At 36.5% G+C, this 14,954-nt stretch overlaps 1 protein-coding gene across 1 annotated transcript in view; it reads left to right on the top strand.

Annotated features, from left to right (window-relative positions):
- LOC136030486 (dolichyl-diphosphooligosaccharide--protein glycosyltransferase 48 kDa subunit-like) overlaps positions 1 to 8,896 on the top strand; it is a 41,727-nt gene extending 32,831 nt beyond the window's left edge. The window contains exons 7-8 of the mRNA XM_065709503.1: positions 3,289 to 3,519; positions 8,634 to 8,896. Of these exons, the coding sequence (XP_065565575.1) occupies positions 3,289 to 3,519; positions 8,634 to 8,786 (384 nt within the window). The 3' untranslated portion in view covers positions 8,787 to 8,896. The remainder of the gene's footprint in view (positions 1 to 3,288; positions 3,520 to 8,633) is intronic.
- The last annotated feature ends 6,058 nt before the right edge of the window (positions 8,897 to 14,954 follow it).

The following is a 14,954-nucleotide window of genomic DNA, read 5'->3' as shown; positions in this document are numbered from 1 at the left end:
AATTTAACCGAAATTAGCTTGAACATTTATTTTTTTTGCCCATCATGGAAGGTTAGAGCCTCAACTTCCTCTCCCTCTTGATGCCTTTAACACTAAGATCAAAATGGGTATAAAATTCAGCACTGAAACATAGTTAACAAATAGCTATTTATAGTTACCACTTGCCACTAATCTGTAGCTACTTACAAGGCGTCTGAGTATATATATATATATATATATATATATATATATATATATATATATATATATATATATATATATATATATATTATAAATTTATAAAATTTATATAAAATTGATAAATTAAAAATAGATGGGGCGCTGGATCAGAATTTTACTAATGCGGGGCCTAATATGCAATGTGAAGATGAGGGTGGTTCACGACCTGCTTCACCATACAAAGCGGAGTCGTGGGATCTTCATTGCAGGTGGTGCGAATAGACACCAATCATACGAAAAAAAATCCAAAAAATTATGTTCTTCTAGGAGCGTTTAATTCTATAAGTATAGAGGCTAATTTATGTGGTTCTTAATAGTCTTTAATCGACCATAATATTGGTAACATTTAGCATACAATCATAATCATAGGCAGCGCACTATCGCTGTCTAAATAAAGGCAGTATGGTTTAATGACCTATTTTTTAGGTAAAAGTTTTGTGCTTGGGGGGATACTCCAGAAGAATGCGAGAATTTTTTCGTGGGGAGGGAAGTTTCTGTGGGTAAGGTTTCCAGGGAAAATTTTACTCTTTAAACTTTTACTTGGAGTAGTTATTGGAGAGGGCTGTGCCGGGAAAGATGCTATTATCTTTCTGTTGACGTTGACACTAATTGTTAATATTTACCACAATTATAAATGAGCTGGCAGCTCGGATTATTTTTGTTTTGTTTTCTACCTTACTGACTTTTAACGATTTAAATTTTGTTACGATTTAAACATTCAATTGTTCTTTGTTGTTTATTGTTTTGATTTGTGTCTTTCTTTAATCTTCATAAATTTATGTTTGAAATCTCATATAAAAATAAAGATTTCCACCGAAACTGTTATAAACTATTAGCTGAAATATTAAATCAAATTTCCCGAATCTAGGTCCAGTTTGTTCATAGATTATAAAATCAACAATAGGAGAACTACTTTCGTCGTCTACCACGCGTTGTTTGTTCAGTAGCATCAACTCTCTTTGTGTTTTGTCTGATTATGCTTCATTTATCTGTCATTTATTCTGTTAATATTCTTTTTAGTTTTGATTATTGTCTTTTACCGATTATTGTTTATCTCCCCTGTATCAATTTTGCCAAAAGTAACACTTTCTTAACAAGAGGGTAAATAATCGCTTTATTTGACACTGCTTTCTTAAAATTTTATTAAATTCATATTGTCAACCAAAGAAAAGGAATAAAAGAAAGATTTACTCTTTCTTTTAGTTATTTAGTTATTTTAGTTCTTTTAGTTATAGTTTCGATTATCGTCGTTGACCAATAATTGTTTATCTCCCCCGTATCAACTTTGCCAAAAGTAATACTTCCTTAACAAGAGGGTAAGTAATCGCTTTATTGGACACTGCTTTCTTAAAATTTTATTAAATTCATATAGTCAACCAAAGAAAAGGAATAGAAGAAAGATTTACATACCTCTAATACCCTTTAATATCTACTAACTAATATCTACTAACATACCCTCTAATATCTATTTATTGCAATATTTCACCTTCAATACTTTTAACTCTATTGCTGTTCTGCTTCGCCTCCTCTTCTTTTACATTTTTGATCTGTGGTAGGGCTGTTCTGCACAGGATGAGAGCATAATTACATCAAAGAACACAACCGTGGCTCGTAAAAAAAATGGTTGCTATTTTTTTCCAATTGCATAATTTAAAATTTTACGAATCGTAGCTGTAGCTACCTATTTGTTAGCAAATTAATAGTTTTGAGTAGAGCTGTATGAGTTCAGTTTACTGTTTGAATTGTCTGTACTTCAATCACTGGAAGCAGCATCCAGGTAACCTAATGGCTAGTGGAGGGTGAATTGTGAATTAAGTGAGTTTAAAATTAGTCAAACGGGATATAATTGTTAATTAAGTGAGTTTAAAAATCAGTCAATGGGATATCCATAAGTTGCCACCCTTGTTCAGTGGCGTGGCTAAGAGGGGCAGTCGGTTGGCTGTCCCCGGGCTGAGAGGGCTCCGAAGTGAGTTTTTTCGTCAATACTATGATTGGGGGGGGTGAGGTGCCTGAAAACTGACATTGTATCCAGGTGAAAATCCTAGCTACGCCTCTGGCCTTGTCCTCAAGGTGGTTTACAACGTGTACCTCTTTATACACAGTTTTAATGCTTTTTCGATATTGAAGTTAAAACTGCTTGCTTGGAATTTTTGGTGTACTCTTAAAAAGCTTTCTAAATCGAAATCTTGGCAATTGAATAAACTGATGGGAAGTTATGGCTATGAATTTTGGGAACTTATGGCAATCGAATGAACTTATGTGACGGGACTGATGAAAAAGTAATGATTTTAACGTTAATTGCTCATGTTGTTTAAGTTTAACCATATAATTAAAGCTTAATAACGAACGTTTAATCATTGAGGACTATTCACCGAATAATCCCGTATAAGTGTGATTCGAAAGAGGTGTGATAAGTAAGTACACTGTTTACGATGCTAAGGAAAGGACCCTTCGGACCCACTTACGGTCCTCCCCCCCCCCCCCCACACCTATGCATATTATCAATTTTATCACGATCCTTGTTTTAATGAGACTTAAGCTGATGGGGCTTGAGGGAATTATTTGGTCATTAATGCTTAAGTAAATGTAATCATTGATAAAATGATATTTTGTGTCAAGTTAAATACCCATTATTGTAAGTTTGGGAGTTACATGTTGCTTTGATGGACAATTAAGTATATTAATAATTGTAGCATAGAACTGTGTCGATTATTTTTGGCCACCAGAGATCGAGATAGCAGTAAAACCGGTGGAACTGAAGTATACAAATAGTACTGGTGTGCAACTGTGTCGGAACTTTTGTGTAATTATTTACACATTATTTTGTGTCGGAACTCGCAAAAGTGTAATTATTTTTTACCAATTGAGATCGAGATATCGTTAAAAAAAGAAATTATTAAAGTGCTTTCATTACCAGCTAACCTAGCATACTGAGGAAGGAAGGAGGGCTTTCTCTCATGACCAGTGCTTTTCTTAAAGATTTTAATGCCAAGATCTATTCTGTGTGTAATTTAAGAGCCCGAAAGCTATGTATCGCCCCTGATTCCTTTTTATTTTCCTTTTTACCAGGTCTATTCGATTGAGATAGAAAAGCTGGAAGGTGACAAATGGGTTCCATTTAATGCCAATGATGTTCAACTAGAATTTGTGCGAATCGACCCATTTGTAAGGACAAGTCTGGTCAAAGGACCTGGTTCGTCTTTCGTAGCTCATTTCAAGATTCCAGATATCTACGGAGTCTTTCAATTCAAAATGGAATATGCAAAAGTCGGATATACCTTTTTGAAGAATGTTACACAGGTATTTATTTACTTTGCTAAATTTTGGGATTTGAATTTAAGTGAAGAAATGAAGAAGTTTAAGTTGACTTTATGTATTTTTGAAAACCAGTGATGGACAATTTTTTTTTTTCAATTTTTTTCAACAAAATTAGCAACAAGGGGTAATTTCAATATATATACCAAAAAGAGTTTTTTTCGAAATCTAGGGGGGAGGGGAAATACAATCTGGGGGGGGTAATAGCCCCCCTTTCCTCTCTGACAAGTGAAGAAGATCTTTGTCAATATTTGTCAAAATCAGGGGGGTGGCAAAAAAATATTTCACTCCTGACCAGTGAAGAAGATCTTTATCAGTAAATTTGATTTATTAGTAATTGTTTTTAAAATAAATCCTTCAATTACATCTAATTAGGAGGGTTTTGTTTATTGGCAATAATAAATGGGTAATTAGTTTAAACTGGTGATATAACTAAGATATATTTTATTTTTTTGGGAATTTATAATCATCCCTGGATGAGTAATGGCTTTTCTAGTCAGGCATAAATCCAGTTGGAACTTCAATCCTTATGTTCACATTTGAAACTTAGATATCGTGTAAAATTTAATTTTTATTTTTACTTTTTTTAAACGATGTGGACCATCTGACCTTATTAACCAAAAAGTTTTCAGTTGATTTGTTAAGTATGCTCTCCTATATAGCTTATTCGGAATTCAAGATATTGAGAAGTTTATACTCTCCCAAAGTATGCTTTAATTCCATTTCAAAACTTATAATAATACTAAAAAAATAAAATAAATAACAGAGTTGGTGACACGCAGACCATGAGAGCATTGGAGAATACCACGAGATTCTGCAGAATCAAAATAGGAAACCCTATACTTCTTGACATTAATAGTGTGTAAAAAAAAAATAAATAAATAATAGTAATATTTTCACGCTTAACCCACCATTATGAACAATTAGAACAATGTTCTTGTATATTGTGTATTTAGTCTACAACAACTTTGTTGTACACCGTTGTACAATAACAATAATAATATATTTGAAATATATAATTAATTTGATTATATAATTAATTATTAATTAATTATTATTAATTAATATATAATTAATTTGAAATATATTCTGTCATACAAAAGAAAAGAAAGACCGACTATAAACAAAGAGAGAAAAAAAAATATAACCAAACACAAGTAAAGACAGAACGCAAAAAATACTTGGATAAATTACTGTGATAGTACCGAGACCTAGGAGGGTTCAGCTTCGAAAGACGCGTATTGTGCACAGTCTTGCAGACTTGAACAGACTTGCAGAAAAGCAGACTTGCTTTTCTACAGCTATAACAGGATCAGCTAAGATGTGAATTTAATTTTATGACAAGATAAGAGCTGTGAGCCCACGGGGGGAAACGTAGAAGATACTTTGTGGAACGAAAAAAAAAACTTAACGAAGTTCTGACTTACCTGTTTTAGTAAACATTTTTCAAAACTTTATGTGTAAATAATGTGGTAGAGCAACTGAGTTTAAAAGTTATCGAAAGAAGACGGTGGTTGAAACGTAGCTTATTTGTCACAAAAGAATCCTACTCTGTGTTCGATGTAAGCCATAAGGAGTTGTCATGTGTGCTTTATTGAGGAACCAATGGGGAAACTGAGGTAAGTAATGTGATGAACTTGTTTGACCCTGCCGTACCCGAAAGGATATCTGCTAACGGTGCGGGCTTCCAGTTGAGGAATACAACTTCCGACTTTTCAGCATGGAATTCAAGACCGAGATTTACTTAACTCAGATTGTAGCGATGTGGAACGTCACTAATACGCTAAATAGTGCGACTTAAGCTCAAAATGTCGTCTGCATAACGGACGAGAGACAAATTGAGACCGACGAGGATAGAAGACGAGGAAGTAGCGGACTGCACATTGATAACTCCATTGTTGAATAGTGAAAGGGAAGAAATGGCACCTTGACCGGTACCTTTCTCGACGTCTACAAAAATATTAGGAGTGGGTGGGTGGGTGGTTTGAACCAGAATGGTAAATTAGAGGGACATCCGCTTTAGACGATGAATGCGAACTTGAAGACGATTAGAAGGCAAACTTTAAGACATGAATACATGTTTTGGAGGGCTCCGATGTATGAAGGGCTCATCCCCCGGTGTGCTGAAAGGAGTAGCAAAGTGGCGTTAATGAGATAATCAAACGCTTTGCGCGCACATCGTGACTTACAAGCACAAGACTTCCTCCTGATGCATCAGCAGCAATCAGTGTCTCCGCAATAACGGACGAAGTATGAGCATAATCAAGACGCGGCTGGAAACCAAACTGATCTGTCGGAAAGTAACACTTTATGTTCAAATAGTCGATGAAGAGCAGATGAAAAAGCTTGCAGAAAGTAGTTGCCACTGTCATAGGGCGTAACGACAAGCACTGGGTGGCGATATTGCCTTTCTTTGTTATTGGTGTGAGATGTCCAATTGAGAAAGAAGAAGGTACAAGTCCTTGGATCGAAAGCATCTGCATCAAAAGATCAATGTGAGGATCCATTAGCCCAGTATCATCGAGAATGTGATGAGCGCTCACTTTATCTATGACGGAAGATTTCTTACGTTTTACGCACAGCATCGCTCGCACTACACAATCAACTAAGACAACAAGATTATTTGGAAGGCAGGTAGAAAGAAATACGTTAAGCTTTCATTCACATTCAGACTGAAGGGAGGCAGCTGGCGGAGATAATTCAGTAGAAAAGTACGAATTCCAATGGGAATCAGGAATATGATGAACGGATAGACGAGCACTGGAAGGATCTCTTGAAACGTTTCTCCAGAAATAAGCTCGTGAATGCCAAGCTTGCTGCGTAGTCTCTTCAACTATCAGGTTCATGTGTGTGGATAGTTCTTTTGCAAACTTCTGTTTGGTAGAAAGAGGAATATCTTAAACCCAATCTGAACGAGGGCACTCACACTGTAGTCATAGATGGAATTTTAATTTTCGTCAAGCATTGAAAAAAATGCAGATGTGTATATCAATATTGTTGGTTTTAATTGGTTTTCCAGGCAGTATTTTTTTTAAGTGCTGTAAATCGTTGGTTATTAGCATCATCTACCGTTTAATTAGTTGAAGTAGATGTTGATGGTTCTGTAATTAAGTATTGTTAGTTAAATTTGGGAGTTTCTGAGAGGCTTATTTCTCAGAAGCTTATTTGTTATGTGTCCCCAAACCATTTGAATTATATCCATGATCTGCTATTTCAAAAACAAACTAATGATTAAACATTCAGAAGGGCTTGTTAATTATATATTGTACATTTGACCCCCCCCCCCGCACTAATCACTGGGTCATATACCGCATGTCTTCACGATAAGGATCTGGAGCCGGTTCTTCTCAGTCCCTATCCCGCTCACGCTCTGGAAACAGGGTCACTAGAGCCAAGTACTGGAACACCGCAAAAGTACTGGAAGTACAGAATTTTTTTGAAAATTGGAAGCCCTAACCGAGTGGTTAGCGCGCTAGACATGAAATTCTCTGTCTGTGAGGACAGGGGGTTCAAATCCTGGTGTCACTGGTTACTTGGTTTGGTACGGAGGTCAGCGGAGTGTCCCAGCTCCAAATGAGTACCCGAATGTTTTTACTCCAAATGAGTAAATTAAATTTGGGAGTTTCTGGGAGGTTTGTTTCTCAGGAGCTTATTTGTCATGTGTCCCCAAACCATTTAACTTACATCCATGATCAGCTATTTCAAAAACAAATTAATGATTAAACATTCAGAAGGGCTTGTTAATTATATATTGCACATTTGAACACCCCACCAATCACTGGGGGATATACCGCATGTCTTCACGATAAAGATCTGGAGCCGGTTCTTCTCAGTCCCTATCTCGCTCACGCTCTGGAAACAGGGTCACTAGAGCCAAGTACTGGAACACCGCAATAGTACTGGAAGCACAGAATTTTTTTTTTTTTTTGAAAATTGGAAGCCGTAACCGAGTGGTTAGCGCGCTAGACTTGAAATTTTCTGTATGTGAGGACAGGGTTCAAGTCCTGGTGTCACTGGTTACTTGGTATGGTACGGAGGTCAGCGGAGTGTCCCAGTTCCAAATGAGTACCTGGAGGAATTTGGGGGGGGGGAATTTGGGAAGCATCTATGATCTGTCCCCAAACACGCATTGCACTCCCGGCCGAATGCAAGAATCAGGAGATTGATACCTGCGCTACGTAGACCATTGATCAGCTCGCGAAAAAATTTTTGGAAGTTGTAACTTTCGTTTTCGAGAAGAAAAAATAAAGTCCACTTAAATTCATAAGTCTGAATGGGGACTAGTAAATTACAAGAATAGTTGAGTAAAGAATTTTCGGGGCGTACTTTATGTATCTATTCATCTGTTTATGGACCAGTTCGGTGTTCTGGAATGCCTTAGTAAGTATAGTTACATGAGCCTAACTATAAGTGGGGTTGAAGGTATTAGAGGTATTTTTCCCAAGAATAACTAAAAAAGTGCATCTTTTGGCCACAACTTATCATTAATATTTCTCGTTATTTTGTGCCAATAGTAGAAGGAGATCGATTCTTCCGTCAATGCCTCCTCCTCCCTGTGTGATGTTTTATTTACAATGTTTTAGAAACTCAGTTTATAAAATGTTTTGTAACTTTTTACGTTGTTTCCCTTACCAACCATTTGAATTTTTTAATATGTGAAAAACACTAGAAACTAGTAAAAAACAATAGATTTCATTATATATTATGGTTTTTAGGTGAGGGACTGTCAACGTGACCTTGCATAAACAGCTAGTGGTACGACTCAGCGTTGAAAACCTTATATAGTCATGTCAAAAACCAGGTCTTTTAAAGCCAATGTCATTTTAATGGAATTCTGGTATCTGCTGCTTACGAGAGGGACAGGGGAGCTACCCCTAATTTCGTCTCAAACTCCCCTCTCCATGCGAATATTTAGGCCCAAAAGCTTAGAGGCTGCTGAAATATTACGTAGGTTTAGTGTTGTTTAACCAACTTGATATTGCGCAATTCCTTAAACAGGAGAATTCGAGTATAAGCACTGTATTTAAAAGTAAGCTTTAGTCAGAATATCCGTTGTAAATTGTCTGCAGAAATAATGATATTTTCTTCTTTTTTTTTAGGTGTCAGTGCGGCCACTTCAACATACGCAATATGAACGCTTCATCACAGCTGCGTATCCCTACTACTTTTCAGCCTTTAGTATGATGGCTGGTGTTCTAGTCTTTAGTTTCGCTTTTACACATTTAAAAGACACTAAATCAAAGTCTGACTAAATATTTACCAAAAGTTATATGTGATTGAAAAATTTGGCGAGTGAATTCCAGGTGTATGTGTTAAATATTTTAATTTTGTTTTGTATGATCCGAATAAGATTTTCAAGAAATTTTCTTCTTTCTTTTTTGTCACCTATACTACTGTGCTTAACATAAAAAGACGCATGCCAATTTAAAGGTGTTTTTAACATGGTGTAAATGAGGAGGAGTCTATTCGCGATATTCCTGAATAAAAAGACAGGATCGGCCATTCTCCAAAGAAAAGTCCCCCATACCCTTTAGAATTTAAACGAAGATATATTAGGATGGGTAATATTTTCAATAAGACAGTGAAAATAAATAAAAATATATTTGTCTATAAAATGTTTTGTTATAAAAATATTTTTTTATATAAAAGTGTTTATAAAATTCGAATATTTCGGCTTTGCATCCGGAAGATTTTGTCAACGAAAAACAAAAACTAGCTTAAGCTTGCGAAAAAAACGCTAAGAAAAACCACAACTACTTTTTATTCAAGTTCTTTGGTCGATCAGGCTTTCGTTTTCCAGACTATGGGGGAATTCCGCTATTCTTATTGGGGATATTACTTTCTGGGAAAGTTTGACTAGCAGGATTTTTGGTGAAGTACATCAGCAGCGTGTAGATCGGTGGTGTCCATGCATCTAAACCACCGTGTAACTGAACCACTGTGCAACTGAGCCCATTTGTAACCTACCTGAACCCTCGTGAAACTGAACCTACCGTGCAACTTTGTTTTTTAAAGTCATGATATAAACGCCTGTCAAGATCATTCATATAAAAGCTTTGTTTTATTTTTGCAAAGGAAAAAAAGGTCCGATGTCACAAACCATTAAAGCTGATTTGTTTCCAGATGAGTCTGACCTTTCTGGAAGTTGAGTAACAAACATATGGGTTTAAATTATTGGCCTTTCTGAATCTAGATAACGAATTTCGATCACATGTCTTTAAGGAGATTGACGCTAAAAAGGATATGGAATGGGGACTGGTTGCACTCCAGCCTTTTTTTCAACATGCCCTGAAATTTAAACTTCATACCCTCAGCTGTTCTCGATACATTGCAAATACGTCGTCCTGTAAAACTGGATGCACATGATTTAGTAGAAGAGGCTCCTAAACATTTTTCGAATGATGTGATGGCTGATACCATCAGCCATTGTAGAAATCGCTGGTATTTCAATTTCACAACCAATAAAGGAGAATATGTTTTTGAAAAAAAGGGTGTGAGTAGAAGCCCTTCGATCTCTTTTAACTCTTAAAAAGTGCACCGGAACTTTTTATTTCCAATCGAATCAGCCCCCTCCCCCAAGTTCATACAGAAATATTTTCTAATGAAACCTTGTGTGTTAGCAATGAGCAACTAGCTTAACTTACAGTCCTTGCTCCAAGAGCTGCTGGTTATTTTACCTTTAGACTATTTTGAACAAAATATTTTTTTTTTTCGGATGCATTTGGAGAGAAAAAGTCGGTTAAGACGTTTAGAGAGGCTGTTTGTCCTCTGATCACTTTTGATTCTTCAAAATTGAACTTTCAATCGAATGACCCTCCTTCGAAGTTTTTACGATCTAAAAAATCCTTAAATACTAACAACTGGTAACTTTCAATAACATACTGATTGCTGATACAGGAGTATCAGCAATTTTTTTGGTACGGCCTAGCGTATCAAGATGAAACTCCTGGGGCATGTACCTGCTACTACTGCTGTTAATACTGCTACTACTACTATTAATTCAACACTATTATTACTACTACGATCTCTACTACTATTAAACTAGTACTATTAAGGCTGCGCATATCAAGTGGAAAATTTGAGAGAATGGGGAATTTGTACTAAATCAAAAGACACTATGGGCACAGAGATTTTCAAAATGGTGTAGATTCTCAAAAAGGGATTTGTGTATTAAGTTGGAACTTTCAGAGAGTGCTTAAAGGGAAAGTCAGTTCACAAAAAGGAAATGTGTGTACGCTCAGGCCTGGATTTAATACTAGTTCCCTAGGCCTGGACCTAGAGGCGCATAATGCCAGGGGACGCAATAAATTATCACTGAGTAATTTTTTTCTGACAAAAACTGGACTGATATGATTTATCGTCGCCAGGTGTACTCTGCCGCCACGCTGCCTTTTTACAGAAAAGTGACTTTAAAACAACACAGGAGTTCCATGGTCACTTATAAACTATCAGATGTCTCCCAAGAATGGTAGCTGAGAATTAAGTATTACCCCTCTCTTTCATCACTTTTCGCGCCTCAGTTGTGTTCTGTCAATCGCTTCCATTAGCCCTGAATTTTTGGGAATAACCCTAAAAATCTTGCAAAAACGCTTGGTTCTAGAAGCTTCAAAGCTATAAATCCGGCCCTGTGCACGTTACTGCTAATACTATTGTAATTACATTTTCTGCTACTGCAACAACAACTACTACTACTAGTTCGACTACTACTACTGCAACCACTTGTAAGCTAAAAGCATTAAGATGAAAATTAAGGAACTACATGAAGTTATCAAAAGGATATATCGGTAATGGGATAGCAGCAGCTAATTGTATCAAGTTGAAACTTCCAGAACTTGATGAGAGGAATCTTCAGCTGACCAAAAGGCAATATATTAATACTACTGCTGCGACTAGTACTAGTGCTATTACCATCAATACTACTACTAATGCTATTACAGGGACTACCATTACAGCTGTGCCTAACGGTATGAAGGTAGAATACTGAGGATGGAAGGGGAACGGAATCACACCACGCCATCTGTCTGCAGGTCGTCAAAAGAGCATCAGCAATATCTTAGGAATAGTTTGGTGTGTCGAAGAGAATAAAAGGTGGTATGTACATACTGCTACTAATTCTACTATTACGCAATCTAAGAGTATTAAAATGAAGCTGCCAAGGAATATTTCGTCGGATATTGAACTGAATCAAATTGACTATGATTATGCGCATTCTCGAAAGGGTTACACAGCAATATCTCAAGAACTGCTTCTATTAACAACTTAGACTTTTCAGGATAAGTTGTTGGGGACTTCGAACTAGCCAGAAGGCACCATGTATATGCTACTAATACTATCAGAACGATTACTGCAACTAATGATGCTAAGACTGTTGAAGTGAAGCTTTTAAGGAACGTTTAGTGGATGTTTTAATTAAAAAAAAATATGATATACATGCAGTTATCGAAAGGACATACTAGTGATATCATAGGCACCATTGCTCTATAATAGCTAGGAATATTCTTGAAACAATGAAGGAGCTAATTTGATTCAAAGTAACAAGTTCTAGTGCTGTTCTAGAGCTGTACAAAGATGTGGTTCAATCCCAGTTTCAAGGGCTATAATGATAGGAGAAAATATGTGACGACTAGGACACCTGTTGTGGTTGGGGGATTGCGAAAGATTGTCCTTTTCTGCCAACCATCTAGGACCAAACGAGGTTCTTATCCATTATTCAGAAAACACCAAGAATGTGGATCCGCAAGATCGGACAATAACCGGTTTATACCTGTCTGTATTCAGATACATTTAGCTTAAGCTGAAGGGAAGAGCTACGTTGTAGATATATTTAATTAGATATTTAATGTATAGAGACGGTATTTTGGTTAGGTTACATTTTGCATGCTCCGCCATTATGTTTTACCCCCCAAACCCCCTAATATGCAAATATATTGCTCAAATCATATATATTATATCTATTCCCCAAGCGTCTCACTTGTTTCAACTCGTATACCTGTAAATTGAATCAACTTGGGGTTTTTCTGAATAATGGACAAGTACCCCTAACGAAAACCAGGTTATCAGCCTATGGAGTTGGCAGATGTCGTAAAAAAATAAGATGCTCTTGGGAGGGTTTAAAAAGGGAGGCCCACAATAGATTGAGATGTAAGACGAGCGCGTGTAACTGTGTTGGCTTTAAGCAGACTGATGCTGCAGTAAGTTGGCAGTAGCAGTAGCAATGGCAGAAGTATACATACATATATTTATTTCCCATCAAAAGAAACAGATGGAGTATAAGATAAAAAAGCATAAAAAAACTCACTACAAAAGAATACACAAACACAAGAAAAATAAAGAACAAATGGGTATCTAACTACAAAAAACAAAAACCTATTGCCTCAAAATAATTGCCCAAGGATGAGTAACAATATTAGAGTTATATCTGGCGATCTGGGCTATTATTGGTTCATTAGGGTCGATAATCCCATACCGACTTGTCACAACACGGTTACTTGTCCATGGTGGAAGCCGTAAGAGGTACTTTGCATATGTATAATATGTAGATCGCAATTCTTTCTTATCTTCCTTTTGGAAAATCCTCCAAAAGGGACTTAGATACAGATAATGGGGTAGTGCCATTGCATTATATAGATAGGCCAAAATCCGTCGATCAAACTGACGCTTATAAACTACAACACGGCTATACGCTAAAGAGATCCGCTTCTGCAGATGACTCTGTAAAAGATGACGTGTTTCAAGCATAGACCGACCAATAGGGATCCCCAAATAAACTATGTGTTTGGCAAGCGGAACAGTAGCACCCCAGCCTAACATTATAGCCCATACAATCCTTAATAATAAAAGAGGAACACAAAATTTCCAGTTCTGTCTTTATGGTATGAATTACACTAAGTTTTAATGACATAAATACTTTTCCGTTTACTAGTATGAATTTAGTCAAACACTAATGTGAAACCTTTCACATAATGTTTCACATTAAACATTCGCTAAATGAAACTAATACTGAATTTACGAAACTTGTAGATGGGCTTTTTGTCGAGGATATTTGAGCTTGTCAGGTTCATTGGAATATCCCTTAACTTTCATAGACAATCTTTCAGCAGTTGTATTTGCCTCTAATACCTTCTATGCCGTTTCCTGCTTGAGTGGCCATTAGTCTTTGAATGTTGATGTCACTTTTTATTCCTTCAAATAATTTCCAAACACCTGTGTGATAGCAAGAGAACATGACTTTTAAAGCGTGATGAAAGCCTTCTGTACCATTCCAAAGCTCAGGTGGAAATCTAGGTCTTATCCTACGGCCATGTATCTGGACTCCCCTTATGTATGTTCCGTCAAAATAAGGCAGTATCTCTGTGCAGTCATCACGATCCGAAAACTGCCCACATAATAACTCGAATATGTTTACTATGTCATCAGTTGGCACGAATGCCACAGCACATAAACTTTTCCCAAGCATGTTAAAGTGGACATCAGTTTCACAATCTTTTTTTAAATCTGTAGCACAATTTTTTTTTTTATTTTTTTTTGTATTCTCTTGCTAAAATGGAAAAAGCAGATATTTGAGCGCTTGGAAAGCCTTACTTAAATGCCCTAATTGCTGCTGCCTCAGAGTCCAGCAATATTTTACTCGGATTGGTTAGAGGAGCTACTTGCTTAAAATATTCAACCATCCTTTTGAAGGTTTCTTCTGTCTTGTTAGTTAGTAGGAAATATAGACAAGGCGGACAAACATCTGCTGCTTTTCCATGCATAGTGTAAAGTTGGAAGAATACACGTGGTACGCATTTAAAGGTTCCGTCAGAGAGCATTAATTCCGATCTTTCAAGAAGTTTTGCCATATTGTTGTTTCCCAGAACCAAAATTCCTTTGCCATCATTTTCTCCTGAATCAATTAGAACTAAATCCTTACATTCTTGGGGAGTAGAAAAAGTGCACGACTGTCGCTCTCTTTGATCAAATGTTTTGTTCCGCCTCTCCCTGCGAATAGTTGATTCAATTGAGTTTTTTTGGCAGTCTTGACATTACATCTTCATTTAAATTTCTCAAGTGTACACCTTGGACATTTCTAGTAGAAACACTTGTTGCTGCAGCTCCACCTTTAATTTCAGCTAGAATCTGGTTCCTTTGTATATTTAATGGATCACCATAGTGTAAGTGGTCACGCGCTTGCGTCACAATTTGTTCATTTTTTGTTGTTATTAAATAAAAAAACTAGTTTTTAACTGAAAGTAAGGAGCGACATTACAACTTAAAACGAACAGAAACTACTGAAGTTCGCATTCAGCAGTCAATGGATAAACTTGTCTGACTGCTTTTGCCTGGATACAACGGTTGCTATGCCAAGTTGTAGACTTATGTGAATAATAGCGTGATAATTGCTTAAATTAACTGTTACAATATAAACGCCTCGCACTTTACGG

The sequence above is a fragment of the Artemia franciscana genome, chromosome 8, assembly GCF_032884065.1.
Source record: "Artemia franciscana chromosome 8, ASM3288406v1, whole genome shotgun sequence".
NCBI classification, from domain to species: Eukaryota; Metazoa; Arthropoda; class Branchiopoda; order Anostraca; family Artemiidae; genus Artemia; species Artemia franciscana.
This window is presented reverse-complemented; position numbering and strand designations above follow the sequence as displayed.